Source organism: Phoenix dactylifera, chromosome 2 (genome assembly GCF_009389715.1).
Source record: "Phoenix dactylifera cultivar Barhee BC4 chromosome 2, palm_55x_up_171113_PBpolish2nd_filt_p, whole genome shotgun sequence".
NCBI lineage: Eukaryota > Viridiplantae > Streptophyta > Magnoliopsida > Arecales > Arecaceae > Phoenix > Phoenix dactylifera.
This window is the reverse complement of record NC_052393.1, coordinates 11,671,999-11,687,971: the sequence shown is the minus strand read 5'-3', so window position 1 is coordinate 11,687,971 and position 15,973 is coordinate 11,671,999. Positions and strand designations below refer to the sequence as shown.

Sequence of the window (15,973 nt, the reverse complement as noted above, 5' to 3'; positions counted from 1 at the left end):
TCCTATCTTTGAAGGTGATCCTATCCTCAGGCTATAGTTATTTATGTATTGAACAAAATCCTATGATTGCATAAATGATAAACCCCACGGTTTCATGGGGCATATTGTCTCATGTACAATTTGTACTACAATGACATACACAACCATTATTATGTGTGACGTAGGAATGGCTATGATTGTGAAACTAGACATCTCTAATTCAACCCCAAGAGGAAGAGGATTCGGATTCTATAAACTCATTACCCTCTCAAAGAAGTGGGCTCAGAATCACATGAAATGTGACAGGAATGATTGCAGTCACAATGTGGTAACACTTATGAGATATTGGAGATAATATATACAATATTAGATGAAGCAATGACTTCTTTAAATTAGGACCTAGATGATTTGCAGTAGAAAATTGATCCAATCACGTACACCAAAAAGATTAATAAGCACAAAACACTTTGTTGAGATTGATAAAGGTCCCCAATCAATATGTTAAAGGCCTACTCAAACATAGAATCTGCTGAGTATGTCTTGAGTTTGTAAGAATTAGAGAGCTAAAATCGAACCTTTGTCTACTGCCCCAGAAAAAGGTCTCCCACCCCGGGTTGGACGAACCTGATTATTATTGGACACCAGTTTAAGTTCGAATCAACTTTCTCTAGTATATATATATCTCTTGTAACCTTAAAAGAAGAAAGCAATTAAGTGTTTTAGAAGATGTATTGGAGACTAAGATTTGTGAGAAAGTTTTGTACTCTATAATCTTTGATTTCCTATAATAAAACTTTTGCAACGTCTCCACCCGTGGATATAGGTTAATAGATCGAGCTGCATAAATGTTATATGAGCTTGTTCTTTCTTTTTCTTTCTTGTTTCATTATTTTCCCTGCTCGTCACACGGAAGCCATGTAGATTATTTATCTATTTAGACTATGCAACAAACTAATGTCAATCTAAGATTAGCTCACTGAAACCGACATCATCGGTTGAGAAATCCTTATTCTGTTTGCTGGTTTAGATAAAAATTAGGTGTCATCTTTAAATGTTTGCCTGTCCCCTTCAAGCTCCGATATGATTCCACAGTAAAGGAGTCCTGCCCCAACAAATTCTCTGGATTCGAGTCCTAACTGGAGGTTTTGTCTTTGTAGCTTCTTGACCAACATAAGGCTCATCAAAGTCCTCATTTTAGCTGCTCTTTCTTGCAGGTCTTTGATATGTTGTCTGGGTACTCTGCCAACATGCAACCTCCGAAATCTAAATTTTCTGTAGGACAAACCATTTCATGTCAACCAAATACCCATGCGGTTGCTTTATATAATGCTCTCACGCTGAAGGAATATGTCCTTCATGTCTGGTTTTTTAATCATACATGTGTTCATATATTAAAACCTGGTCTAAATGTGTGAAACTTCTCGCTGCTTTCTTATTCATTTGGCTACGAGTTTTGTGCACCCGAATCAGACTTGGTGGATTTAAAAAGATAAGAGATGGATTAGGACATTAGAAGTGGTCCCTATCATTGCACTAAATTGGTTTAGTTCAGATTAGACAAAACATGCACTTCATTAGGTTAGGATGTCAGCTTCCGTTGCATGTCACCAACCCAGAACCACTTTTTTTTCTTGTGTCATTTAAATATCGTGATTAACGTTAGGAAGGAGACAGTATCCAGTCGCAGTCAGCTTCCTGAATCCTTCCCCTGCCTCCTCGCACTTCCTCACACCATAACTGGCCTTCATTTTTTCGTACCAAAAAAAAGTACTGCCATTCATTTTTTGATAATTTTAAAGGAATGGAAGTGCCGGGTGTTGCCTTGACAAGTATCTCATCGTTCCCATTAAAAGCTTCAATGCGGAAGATTGGCTTTCAGCTTCCCTCCTCCTCCTCCTCCTTTTTCTTTCTTTTTTTTTTTTTTTTTTTTTTTCCTCTCTTCTCTCTCCACATAGTTCGAATATGGATACATTCAATAAAATCAAAAAACAACAAATTTCGGAATGCTTTAGATAACTCTCTTTTCTCAACTCAAAAAGTGCATCCAAAATGACTGGCTACATACGAAGTCACTTAGTCCGCAGCTTCGTTTGCCTTTCTGAACACGTATTTTGTCTGAAAGACCACATCATCACTCATCATAGCCCAAATATCCTGAAGCATCGGTTTTTCTCATCTTGTAAAACATGGCCGAGGAAAAAAATTGATGAAGTATATATAAAGTGGCCATCTGAGCAAGTGCCCTTATCAGAATACTTGGCTCATTTTTGCTCTCCAAACACATTAGAGACTTGTTATATTGTCAATTGGTTGAAGTGGATTTTTCCGTTGCTGTCAAAGCTTCCTTTTCCACCACAACATTAGCGTGCCAAAGCGGAGACAGCTATAAATGTTAGCTTTTCAACTAAATGTCTAATGTCACCTCCGTCGGTGAAGCTAATGATTAGATTGAAAACAATAGAAAAATTACTTTACGGTTATAGTGTCGTGGTGGCTCTCATCTAAAGCATGGTATATGTGCAAACAAAACGGTTCAAGAGACTCCCTCTTATATAATATGAGTCACTCGGATGCCTTGCACCAATATCTTTTCTTTTATTTAATGGCTCACTTCATAATGCCAGTTCAAAGGGAGCAGCAACCATAACATTGATTTACTTAAGATTTTCTCTCTCTCTCTCTCTTTTTTTTAAATTTGTTTCATTCCCTTTTCTTTGGGAAAACAATTAATACCTTTTTCTTAATTAGTCATACCTTTTTTCTTAATTTTCTCCCTATGAGTCCTATTCATGAGTTGGACAACCTACCCAGACTGCTAGAGCCTGGACCATTTTGGAACTAGACGGAGCTTGAAATATAAGCTCATCTATTAAGACAGGCTGGGCTCGAGTTTAGCTCAATTCGGCCTGATCTTGGCTTTGCCCGAATCTTATACAATATATAATACTTATGCCTTAGGAATCAATTTTAGTGGCCAAAAAAAAATATTAATAACTCTTTTCCATGCACGAGCACGTCTTATGAACAACCATAAACATAAACTTATGAGGCTACCAATTAATTTCAAGTATTTAATTTTTGTAAGTATTTTTTTATAGTTTTTAATATGAGAAAAAGGAGGATTCAGAAAGCCCGAGATCCAACCCAAAATCCGAAGCTAAGTATCAGGCTCAAGCTTGGAAAGTAAATCCTAAAGCCGGCCCGAGGCCCGAGCCCCGACCCTCGAAATAATTTACTTTCTACTGTAATTAAAATAAGTATGCTTCCCAAAATCTTCCTTTGAGAGGGGGCATTTATGTTGGAGGGCCAGTGACAACTAAAGGAAAACCAAACCGCCTTAAAGAAAATAAATTCCGATCTCACCAGACCAATCAGTCAGCTAAAATGGGGTCCTGCGCTGGACCCCATGTTTCTCCAGATTCCCCATCCAACACGACCCTAGTGCCCTGAATTTCCAAAGGGAGGAGTACAAACAATGAAGCAAACACTCGGAAAGACCCATCCGAATGAAGGGCTCATCTCCGGTTAGCCCATCTATTTGGTGGAATCAGCACATAGTCCTGCATAAATAGGCACCAAGTCTTCCCCATCCGTCCACTGTCCTCCCCCGTTTCTTGCCTTCTAATTCCCTTCTCCCTCGGCGGGCGGCGGGCGGCGGGCGGCGGGACGGGCTTAAAAGCCCGTCAGAAGCTCCGCGAGTGAGCCTAAAAGAAAACAAATGGATATCCCCTTAGTTATCGGCCTCGCCTCGGCGGCCCTCGTTTTGTCCCTGGCCCTCCTCTCCCTCGCATACGCTATCGTCTTCCGCCGGTACAGGATACCGTGCTGCGGAGGCTGCCGCGACGTCGTCGACCTCGAGCTGGGCCCCGCCTGCGCCCGCGTCGCCGATGGCCCCGACCCCGGACCGGAGCCCGAGCCGGTCAAGGGCGATGCCGCCCCCCGCCGGTTCGGCTGGACCGAGATCGAGTCCCTCACCGGTAACTTCACCTCGTCTGCCGTCGTCGGCGAGGGTGGCTCCAGCACCGTCTACCTCGCCGCCCTCCCATCTTCCCTCGCCGCCCTCAAAGTCCTCCGCTCCAGCGAGCGCCTCCACCGCGCCTTCCGCATCGAGCTCGACGTCCTCCACCGACTCCGCCACCCCCACATCGTCCGCCTCCTCGGCTTCTGCGACGAACGCGGTAAGCCTAATCCACCCGTCACCTGCTCTCTCTTGCAAATTTCGGAACCTTCTCTGCTTACCTGGGGATTCTCTCTCTCTCTCTTTCAGAGGAGGGGGTTCTGGTGTTCGAGTACGTCCCCAACGGAACCCTCCACGAGAAGCTCCACGGCGGTGGCGGCGCGCTGCCGTGGGGCCGGCGGGTGGCGATCGCGTACCAGCTCGCCCAGGCGCTGGAGTACCTCCACGAGCGGTGCGATCTCCAGATCGTGCACGGTGACATCAAGGCCTCCAACGTTCTCCTCGACGAAAGATTGGACGCGAAACTCTGCGACTTTGGCTTCGCCCGGATGGGGTTCTCGGCGGCGGTCCAGCCGCCCTCGACCCGGTCGGCCCACCCCATGATGGGCTCCCTCGGCTACGTCGACCCCCACTACCTGCGGTCCGGAACCGTCTCCAAGAAGAACGACGTGTATAGCTTCGGTGTACTGCTTTTGGAGCTGATCAGTGGAATCGAGGCCTTCTGTTCGGAGAGGGAGCAGCTGTTGACGGCTGTGATGGGCCCGGCGCTGCGGGACACAGGAAGAGGGGCGGGGGCGATGGCGGACCCCAGATTAAACGGAGAGTACGATTTGGAGGAGGTCGCGGGAATGGCCGCACTCGCCGCGCTCTGCGTCGGGGAGAACCCGAGCCTGCGGCCGTCCATGGCGGAGGTGCTGCGGGTCATGGGCGAGAAGGCGTCCTCGTCGATCTCGGCCGTTGTTTCCAAATCAAACGGCAATCCGGATTTGTAAATTTCTTTATAATCTCAGGTTAACGGTAGCAGGAAAAGGAAGCTGTGTGTATGTATATACAACGAGATCAATAATAGGGGAACACATGATTTAGACCAAATGCAGTGGTTCGTTGCAATGTACTACTTTTGACTTTTTTAGATGTGTTCGCCCTAAATCTATATAAATCATCCATTTTGGCAATTAAAAAAAAGCATGCCTCATAGGGTTTTTGGGAATTGAAAAATCGACAACTTTAGCACATGAATTTTTGGAGATTTGCTAACCTGATGTTTTATGTGTATGTGGATGCAGTAACGTTGTTTTTAGACGGAGATAATGTAGCCTTTTTAGACGGAGATAATGTAGTCTCGGTATGATCCACTGCAGGTTTATAGATGGATTGGGTGCGGACGGTGAGGAGTCATGGTCATGATTTCTCTACGTAACATTATGGGCCATCTATCTCTTTCCTTAATTTTATTTTTCTACCTATTAGAACAATTCACAATGTCAACTATTAGATCATGCAACAATCATTTGAAGATCTATGTGGGCATATAGAAAAAAAAAATTAAAATGCGTCGAAATATGTGAATGAGTGAAGATGCAAAGAAGAACGATCGTTCTTTCGTGTGAAAAATACTGCGTGAATGCTATCAAATATACTGAATACTAAATGCACTACATATATATAACCTCTAAATAAAGCTTCGCAACCCTTGAAGAGTTTTTTTTTTTTTTTTTGCAGTACAATAGACTATAAGAAATTAGAACTCTCTCCATGCGTCCCTCTATTTCATTTTATTACATTCCATTTTATTACCAACTTGCTCCACAACCTGCATAATTCAGCGTGTGACCGATGCAACTTAAGGTTGTAAAACCTTTGAGATTGGGATGTTGCCAATGACATCCCACCTGCACAGTATTGATTAGAAAATGAACGGCCAAATTTACGATAGAGTTGCGAATTATGGACATGCCATTTTCTTTTGTGACTAAAAAATGGAGAACGTGATAAATGAGTGGCATCAGATGAGAGTGAATATATGTCAAAAGATGGATATGGATCGTGACAGCCCAACGGATGAATCCGTCATGGAAACCAAGCAGCGTGGAAAGCTTCCTGAGGTTTTCTGGTTTTCAACTTTGCGTGGCGGAAGCGACCAAGTTGTGAGGGCTTTATTCGTTTTTAATCTTTAGGACTTTATGCTGAGTCTATCATCTGCTTCTTTTAATTTTTGAGAAGTTCTCTCTTTAATTACCTTCTATTCTTTATTTTTCAACTAATAATCAGAAGGCAGGCATGCATGTATTGGTACTGGCTGTCAGCTGGCCCATTTTATGTAGTTTGTTTAGGTTCTAAGATGAATGTGGACAGTTTAAGAAAGAGAATCCAGAATTGCAGTAGCAAGAATTGTACCTGCCCTAAGCCTATACGATCGATAGCAGTTGTTTACAAGGGCAGGACAGTGGGAAATCTTTACCTTCAAGTTCTCTATGCCAAAAGTCCACTCTTTAACTAACCTTTAGCTAAACTCTTGCATCCTTTCTTGTTAAACATACAATCAGCATGACTTCAGGTCCTAAAAAGGATTAGAAGGACGATATGAACTAATATTGGTGGTTGTTTGCATCGCAAAGTGTCGTGCAATAGTCGCTATTAAAATATGAATAGCTATTAAGAGTGATGCATTCTATGTGATATATATAATTGTTATTATTATTTTTTTATGACCGTCCAACTTTTGATCATAACTATCGAGCGCTGTACAGTATTTTACCATGCAAGTCATGCACTGTGGAGGACGCTAGTCGAGAACCATTCATTATTAATGAACGCTCATGGCTCAGAGTAATGGCGCTCTCTCTGGCCCTATTAATGAGCTGGTGCGCAGATAAGGGTCAGTTTCGAACTTAAATTCTTGGCGCCCCCTCCTTTAATTCAACCCGTGCATGCGGACATGGGAACGGGAGTCTCTTGCATGTGGGCACGTGGTCTTACTTTCGGGTCTTGCAGGCTTGCAGCTTAGAAAGAGATCAAAAACCCCACTAGTCTTCCGCTCCACTCCTGCTGCAAGGAGACGAAGTTCCCTCATGCCACCTCAAAATTAATTACATCCGCTTGTCGTGCTTCTCACGTGAGAAGGTATGACTTGCAGCTCGAAAAGCAGGTTGTTCGCTTTCCAGCAAAGGCTCTCGTGGGCAGGGCACCAGCCTAGCATGCATCTCTCTCCTATGAGTAGTGACGGCTTTAAGCAAACATTCCACATGTCCTTTGCCTTCCAATACCAGCTTGCTCCCCACCTTGCTTTCCTTTTAGTTTTCTAGGCATATCCTAGAAGGATCAATATGCTCTAGATAATACAGATGACGACTGCAACTATGTTTCAGTATTTGATTGGTTGGGATACCTTGTACTTCAATTCTATTGTGATTTATTCAATCGAAGAACTAGATATAATAGTTGATGTTGCTTAATGAATCCACATATATATATATATATATATATATATATATATATATATATATAGAGAGAGAGAGAGAGAGAGAGAGAGAGAGAGAGAGAGAGAGCAAGCTGGATTTGGCTACACTTGAACATATCTCCACTCAAATCCAATCCTATCTATATTAGATAACGTGGATTCTGCATCGATAATTCGAGCCATTAGATGTGATCAATATGATCTATTTCATGAGTGTGTTGGATCATGTATGTACATTTGGCTGTCATCTTGCTTTTGGTCCTGTCTTCATATGTATGATGCATTTCATATGCCTAGAAGATCGTGTACATACCCAGTTGTCATATACCAATATCCAGTTTGAGATTAATTGATTAGTTCTATTGGAAGTCATAAGTTGAAGTCATCTCCACACCAATTATTTATTTAATTTTTATAACCCTAGGTCTAGTTTCCTGCATCTGTGTTGAATCATATATCTATGTGCACCTGGCTATCATCTCCTCCTGATCTGATCTCCTTGTGCATGATCCATGCTGGATGCATCGGGAGATGTTAAGCTTGATATACATTATCGATATTTTTCTGTCAGCTTAAATTTTTGAATTAATTGCTGGTCTAAGAACTTTAAAAAATTTATGAACCTGATAAGATCAATATCCAATTCTAAATTTTTTTTGGAATCTCCCAGTCATCTCAAAAAAAGAGAATTTAACATGAATATATGCTGATCTGATACACTTTGGAATTTTTATAAACCTGACGATATCAGCACCCTATTCTTACCCTAATATTCTAAAAGTTTCTGATGGGCTCTCCCTGTCCTTCTCTCAAAGAAGGTATTCTATAACCTTCTCACCAAAGAGAAGGGAAAATGAGGAGAGCGTTCACGTACGTACAATTAAACACGACACGGCAATTAATTAGCTCACGCGAAAATGAAAAGCATCTCCCATGAAGATGGCAAGTCCATCGAGAAAGATGATCAATTATCTCAAAGGAGGAATGTATCGGCATAACATGAAACAGTACTCTCTGAACCCTTTCATATTTTTTCTTGGAATAGTCCCTAAAAATATCAGAATATTCCTAGTAATTAACAATGCCGCATAAAGTTTAATTTGAGGACTAGAAATGGGTCTTGGCAGAATTGGCGTGTACGAGTAGGGAGAAGTTAAATTCTAAATATTGGAGTTTTAATCCAAAAAAAAAATTAAAATTTTAAAATAAAACCAGTCTTATCCTTAGTTGACTTAAATGCTTTAAAATATATTTTTTAGTTCCATATCGGATATGTAAAAGCAAATCTTTTTACTTAAATGGAAATTGCATCCCATAAAGCTCTAGACGTTGGACTTTGAGGAAAGTGGGTTGGTGACCACAGATGTGCGTGTATAAGTTGCCCTTTTCTCTTTAAATTATTCAAAAATTAAATCTTTTACGAAAGATTATAGAAATTTTTTATTTATAAAAAAATAATTTTTCAAAAATAAAACCAACATAGTCCTCTAAATTTTAATTGGTTTAAATATTTTAAAAATAGAGGAGCTCAGGACTTAGTCCCACATCGGTTGAGTAGCGGAAAGGATTGTGCCTTAAATGGAGGGGCAAAAACTCCTTTCCTCAGAAGATGCCTTTTGAAGGGCAAAACCGTGAGGGGCATATTACGCCCCAAAGAGCCGAAGAGGCCCGAGGGTGACCTAACCCCAAAGCAGATAATACCTCTTGTGAGGACGCATCCCCTTTTCCTACTCTAACAGATACAATCCGAACACATCGCATCCACTGCCGCCACGATCTACGCAAGGCTATTCAATCTTTTAGTTTTTTTCTACATTATTCTCTTATAATATTATTTTGAAAAATACATATTGCAACCTAGCAATTTCTAGGTTTCACTCCGCCAACACTAGAAATAGTCTACCAGCTCAGCTGTAGACTGAGCCAATAATAACCTGCCACATGTCCAGCAAATAAAGTATTAAAAAAAAAAAACAAGTCCTATAGCTTGCCGAAGAATTGCAATAGGCCAGTTCTAGAACTCGTCGATGCTGAGGAGGTGGAGGCGGTAGGGTGGTGGACATGGAAGGGGCGAGCTGCGAGGTCGATGGAGGTGATGATCTTGGAGAGGATGTAGGTGCCGAAGTGGAGGGACTGGGAGCAGCAGTGGTCCATGAGCTTGAAGCCGAGGATGCCCTCAAAAAAGCTGGGGAATTCTCAAAGTCAACGGTGATGGTTAGCTAGCTAGACGTTGGTGGCGATGCCGTTGGCCATCCAACCACCGAACATGATGGGCTTGAGCTCGGCGTGGGTGGCTTAGATCACTGCTGGGTTGACGGTGGGGCCACAATGGATGATGCAGAGGCGAGTGCAGATCGAGGACCTTGGGGCGCAGCAATTAATGGTGCCGGCGAGGGAGTGAGATTTCTTGAGGAATGCAGCAAGCTTGGAACGGTGGCCGAGCAGGGTGCAAGGGGGAGGAGGAGAGGCGGGAGTGGAAGATGAAGAAGGGGAGGAGGAGGAGGAGGGTGGCGGAGGCGGGGTAGAGATAAGGGTTGTAGGCGGGGGGTTACCAGGTACGTAGGGTGGGGGCAGAGCATCATTTGCGGTGGATCAGTCACATAAGCCGATCATCATCCTCATCAAGGATGTCGAGCCCATCAATGCGTTCGTCATCGACAACGTCGAAGGCGTCGTTGTTGGCGTCATCAAAGAGGGGTGCGGTATCGAAGGAGGAGGAATGGACGGGGCAGCGGGGAAAGATGGAGTGGAGGCTGGGGGTGAAGGGGGAGAAGGAAAGGCGGGAGTAAAGAATGAAGAGAAAGAGGAGGAGGGCAGTGGGCGCAGAGCTAAGGGACGTAGGCGCACAGGGTGCCGCTGCGAGGTGGGGCCGGAGCATCGTCGATGGTGGTCGGTCATAGCGGAGGAGCAAGAATAGGGGAGCGAGAGAGCGCCAGATCGATACGGGCTTGCTTGGTTTTTTCTTGATTATTTTATTTGATCGACATGTGGTGGGATATTATTGGCCCTGTCTGAGCTGGTTGACCGGGTCAATTTCGCATGAGTAGGCCTCCATTAGGTTTATAACTATCGCCTATTTAGGCCGCCGAGTCCAAAAACTTAGGCCGATTTCGGACGGACAGAATCTGAGGTTGGATTTCAGCTCACACCTCTCTACCACAAAAGCCTTTAAAACTATAGAGGCATGTTTTGTTCAAAAGCCTAGAATTCCACTTTTTTTCTTATATTATAAAAAATCAAAAATAGGAGAAGAAAAAATTTTTATTTTATTGAAATATGTTCGTTCATTCCTACTACTTATCTTACTTAATGTTTTTTATTCTATCTTCCTGGAGTTCTATTGGGACTCAACTCTCCAAAAGGAAAAGAAATGAAAAGAAACCAACGCAAAATTCTTGAAAATGATATGAAAATGCTGATAATATAAATCATCCATGCGCTTGGTATTGCTTAGGTTCGGAGTAAAATCACCAAAGTCAACTGGGATCAAAGACAAAAGAATAACTACTGTAGTAATTATTACTATATAAAAATAAAATCGCCAACGCACGTCTCACTTTATTCCATGCAAATATTAAATAATGAACAAATATAATGAAGCTGTCAAAAAGCCATCAAAGTGCAGCAGCCAGCAGCGTATCAGTTGCATGCGTTCCTCCTAGGAATCACACGAGCACGCAGCGGATTCTTCATCACGACGGTGAACTCCGGCTTCTCGGCCAAATCCACCTCCTTCCCCTCCACACTCTTCCACTCAAACTCCCTCACCAAATTGGCCACAAAATACTCCAAATGCAGCATAGCTAATCCAAGTCCGGGGCAGATCCTCCTCCCCACGCCAAACGGCATCATCTTAATCTCTCTAGTCCCAGTTATATCAACCCCTTCCCCTGCCCCACCATCCAAGAACCTCTCCGGTTTGAACTCCAAGGGCTCCTCCCACACCTCCTCGTCCCGTCCCATCTCCGCCACCAAGAAGTTCACCACTGCATCCTTTGGTATCGTGTACCCCTCAATTGTCATCTCCTCCGTCACTGCATGCGGAAGCACGAAGTGCCCCGGCGGGTGCCGCCTCAGCCCTTCCATGACGACCGCCTTATTGTACGGCATCCGTTGAAGGTCTTCCTCCTTGACCTCCTCATCTTCCTTGCCCACCACGTCTTCGATCTCTTCCAATAGCTTCGCTTGCACTTCTTGGTGCTTCACGAGCTCCGCCATGATCCACTGAAGCGCGGTTGACGTCGTGTCGGTCCCGGCGTTGAGAAACTCCGAGCACAGGACGATTATCTCATCTTCCGTGAGGTTCCTATTCTCTTCCTCCGGGAGCTCGATATCGAGCAGGGAGTCAAGGTACGAGTGCACAAACCTCTCCTCGGTTTCTTTCTTCTTTAGCTTATGCTCCCGTCTAGCTCTTATCAGAGGGAGGTATATCTCCTTCTGCCTTTGCCGCATCTCCATAGCTTTGCTCCACCGGTTTCGAAACAAGTGCTTTGAGATGGCCGGAACGAAGTTGAAAATTCCAAGCTGACGGCCGTAGAGCAGGAGGTCACGCTGTGCGGCCTCAATGGCCCTAACGCTCTCCTCGTCAAGCTTTTCACCGAAGCACATGAGGGCTAGAAGGCAAAACATGGCAAATTGGAAGCTCTCCATGACGGCAGCGCCAGACTTCTCGGTCCCATGGGCATGGAGCTTAGCAGCAAGGACGTGAAGGACCCACTGGCGGGCAGGGGCGAAGAGCTTGACGCGGGAGTTGTGGAGAGTCTCAGACATGAGGTTGCGGCGGAGCAGGCGCCAAAGGGAGCCGTAGGGAGCCGAGGTGATGTTGTGCTGGTCGCAGCTGATGAAACGGGTGGCAGGGAGAGGGGCGGGGCGGTCGGCGAAGGCGGCGCCATTCTCGACGAGGGCCTTGTGGGCGAGGTGGCGGTCGGAGATGAAGATAGAGAGGCGGGAGCCGATGCGGAGGGTGACAATGGGGCCGTAGCGGGCGTGGAGGTCGCGAAGGAGGGGCTCGAGGTCGGTGAAGGAGCGACGGAGCCAGAGGAGATTCCCGAGGATCGGGACGGCGGGCGGGCCTGGCGGGAGCCGCTTCTTGTGTTTTTGGTTAAGGAGGAGGTTGACGACTACACATAAGGAAAGGGAGAGGAAGACTAGGAGCCAAGTCTCCATTGTGCTAGGCTGTTTGGGTAGGAGAGGGTGTCTTTCATATATATATATATATATATATACACATTGGAGAGAGATTAGTCTACTCCATCTCTCTCTCCATATAAGGATGGCGTGTGGGGATTCGTTTGGTTAGGGAATGGTGGCTAAACACAAAAGCATTTCTAGAAGCCAGAGGAGTTCTAGAGCGCTATAGAGCACTCAACTTAGAGGTTGTTTTCTAGCTTGGAAGTATATATATGAATGCTCACAATTAATAGGATGTAAATTCTCTGGCATTATCAAGACAAATTTTTTTGATTGTATAATTCAAAAATTGAGCTTTTAATCGGATTATTTGTGCAAGAAATTTTGCAAATAGTTGATTAGTCATGAATGAAGACGAATATTCATCTAGAGATGAAGATAGAAAGTCTTGGTTTGGTAGGGAGAGTAGAGAGTTGACATGTATTAATTGGTTCTGACGCAATGGCTGATGCATGATACCGATTACCGTTCAAAGTCAAAAAAGATGGCCATTTACGTCTCTTGGGACTGGGGAAGCCCATTTCAAAGTAAAGAATTGTCAACGTTGAGCGTGGTTCTAGAGACACTACCGTCTTGGATTCTTGGTGAAATGGATAACTACCGGGAACATGCCATGGATCGGGGCTGTATCCGTCACGCGAAAGAAAGATTCTCCTTCCTTCACGTTAATCCACCATTGGATCACTCTCCACACAGATCTCAGAGCACTCCAAACTTCCTCTCCGCGTGCATAACAGTGGATTCGCGTGGAGGAAGGCGAACCCTTCGTTCGCACGAAGGATACAGCCCCGGTCCGCATGCCATTTGGGAAATTAATAGCGAGTCGTATGAATTGAGCTTTGGTTGACGGGGAGAGGCCATCTGATGCTTCTGTTGTGTGGGAGGGAGTTTCTAGAGCTTTGGCAGTCTTTTGAAATGGCTCAGGTATAAAAGAAGATTCGATGTTCTTCATTCGGTGGGCCGTTGAAGTGAAATTATTCGTCGTACTCAAAAGAGAAGAAGGTAGATTGTAGCCAGGGCTACAATTCTACTCTAAGATCCAAGAATAAACTAGCTAGAGTTGTTACGGGGGAACTAAGCCGCCATGCCCCACGTGACCGGCACGCGCGCCCAGGAAGACTACGGCTGCCCTTTGATCCAGCAATCCGACCCCGAGTCGGACATCCTCGGCTCCGCAGCCCGACCCCGAGTCGGCTGCCCTTTGATCCAGCGCTCCGACCCCGAGTCGGACGTCCTCGGCTCCGCAGCCCGACCCCGAGTCGGCTGCCCTTTGATCCAGCAATCCGACCCCGAGTCGGATATCCTCGGCTCCGCAGCCCGACCCCGAGTCGGCTGCCCCTTGATCCAGCGCTCCGACCCCGAGTCGGAGATCTCTTGATAACGACAGGCTATTCCCCAGAGGCACGCCGCGGCCTCCTGCTCCACTACTCCCTGCAACGGCTTTATCCGATGCTGCTCCACGATCTCCTGCATCAGCCGTACAAAGCGGAGCCCCACTATGCCCTGACGTGGCCGTACCCGGTGCTGCTCCACGACGCCCTGCAACGGCCATGTCAGTGGCCACACCATCGTGCCCCACGATAACGAACCCCCCTGAGAGACCCCCCAGCCAGGTATATATGCGGCTGGGGGGAGAAAGGGGGGGGTGAGCAATATCTCCCAGAGCACTCTCTTACTTGCGATTATCACCTCTCCTCCTCCTCCAATCTCCTCTGACTTGACCGTCGGAGGGCCATCACCACCCTGGTGGTGGTGCAAGGCTTGTTTGCAGGTTTCTTGGCGGAAGGTGGAGCGCAACCAACACCAACCAAGACAACTCAGACGGAACCCCGTTCACACCGCAGTGCCAATCGTTCTCGGTTTGGACCACCAGCAACAGTTGGCGCTAGAGGAAGGGTCGAATCTTAGAACGATCGTAATGGCACGGCGAGGTGGTCGTGGAGCTTCCAATGCTTCCGGTCGCGGAGCCTCTCGCGCCTCCGGCCGGGAGGCGGCTGCGTCCCCAACGCACTCTCAGCAGCACTCCACCGCCCCTTCTCCCATTCAGACGGTCGAAGCTGCTCAGTTCGACCAGCTAGCCCAGCAGGTTCGCACCCTCGCGGAGGCAGTGCAGAATCTGCAGGGTGTGATCTCTCGGGTGCCGCAACGGGCTCAGGAGCCGCTGCCCCCCGAGCACTCGCCTCTTCCTCACAACCCGCGCTCCTTCCTCTCCCATGGAGAGGAGCGCCGGCGCGAGGAGGATTCTCGAGTGCGGTCCATTCTGCCAGGACCTTCTCATCGGAGCTGTGCGGGGTACGAGAGGCGGACCCGGGCGCGTTCTCAGACACCCCAGTCCTCGAGGGGCCCGCACTCCAGTCGGTCCCCCTCGCGCCGCTCCTTGTCCCCCACCCACCGGTCGCGCTCCCTGGACCGGCGGGTGGACGATCTCCACAGACAGCTCCAGGTCCTGAAGGGCCACTCCAAAGATCCCTTCGCTGACTTGGAGATCTCCTCCCAGCCGGCGCTTGCCTCGAGGATCCTGCGGACCCCGAACCCGCCGGGGTTCAAAATGCCGGCGATCGAACCCTACGACGGGGCGGCGGACCCGCGGGACCACGTGGAGAGTTTCAGGACTCTTATGCTCCTCCATGGAGCATCGGATCCGCTCCTCTGCAAGGCCTTCCCGGCGACCCTCCGTGGCCCGGCAAGGGCATGGTTCGCCGGCCTGGAGGCTAACTCCATCCAGTCCTTCGACCAGTTCACCCGCTTCTTCATCAGCCATTTCGCCGTCAGTAGCAGGCGGCGACTGGTCTCCGACTCCCTCTTTGATGTCCGGCAAAACGAGGGAGAAAGCCTGCGGGATTATCTCACCCGCTTCAACAAGGCTACACTGGAGGTCCGGAACCTGAGCCAGGAAGTGGCTCTCTCAGCCCTGAAGCGTGGCTTCCGGAAGGGCAGACTCATCTTCTCCCTGGACAAACGCCTGCCGCGGAGCTTCCCGGAGCTGTTATCTCGGGCAAACCAGTATGCAGACGCCGAGGAGGCAGCCTCCCACCGGAACAAGGAGGCCGCCGAGGCCCCTCTAAAGCCCGGGAAGAAAAGGCGAAAAGAGGCACCCCAGAGGAGGAGCCCGACACCTCAACGCCGGCGCAGAAGCCCGTCACCAGCAAGGAACCACGGCGCCACACGCCCTCGTTCTCCGCACCGACGCTTCAACCGGTACACCCCACTCCTGGCCCCCCGGGCCCAGATCCTCATGGAGGTCAAGGGGCGGGAGGACCTCCCGGTCCCGAGGCAGATGAAGAAGATCCCTGGGAGGAGGCCTTCTCGGGCATACTGTGAGTACCACCGAGACCACGGCCACGATACCGAAGACTGCTTCCAGCTTCGGGACGAGATCGAGGCTC

At 47.2% G+C, this 15,973-nt stretch overlaps 2 protein-coding genes across 2 annotated transcripts; one reads left to right on the top strand and one right to left on the bottom strand.

Moving 5' to 3' along the window:
- Window positions 1-3,510: 3,510 nt before the first annotated feature.
- LOC103708477 (salt tolerance receptor-like cytoplasmic kinase 1) lies at window positions 3,511-5,147 on the top strand. Its single transcript, XM_008793410.4, has 2 exons — window positions 3,511-4,157; window positions 4,247-5,147. The coding sequence occupies exons 1-2, from the start codon at window positions 3,698-3,700 to the stop codon at window positions 4,927-4,929; spliced, it is 1,143 nt and encodes a 380-aa protein (XP_008791632.1). The 5' UTR covers window positions 3,511-3,697; the 3' UTR covers window positions 4,930-5,147.
- Window positions 5,148-10,883: 5,736 nt separating this feature from the next.
- LOC103715208 (cytochrome P450 89A2-like) lies at window positions 10,884-12,568 on the bottom strand. Its single transcript, XM_008802764.4, has one exon. It carries the CDS (start codon window positions 12,561-12,563, stop codon window positions 11,037-11,039), a length of 1,527 nt encoding a protein of 508 aa, XP_008800986.2. The 5' UTR covers window positions 12,564-12,568; the 3' UTR covers window positions 10,884-11,036.
- Between the last annotated feature and the right edge of the window lie 3,405 nt (window positions 12,569-15,973).

What these genes read in the sequence shown, in the direction of transcription:
- LOC103708477 (XM_008793410.4), top strand. Translation starts at nt 3,698, where the DNA reads ATGGATATCCCCTTAGTTATCGGCCTCGCCTCGGCGGCCCTCGTTTTG. An exon ending in CGGCTTCTGCGACGAACGCG is followed by an intron (nt 4,158 to 4,246) that starts GTAAGCCTAATC and finishes TCTCTCTTTCAG; the next exon opens with AGGAGGGGGTTCTGGTGTTC.
- LOC103715208 (XM_008802764.4), bottom strand. Translation starts at nt 12,563, where the DNA reads ATGGAGACTTGGCTCCTAGTCTTCCTCTCCCTTTCCTTATGTGTAGTC.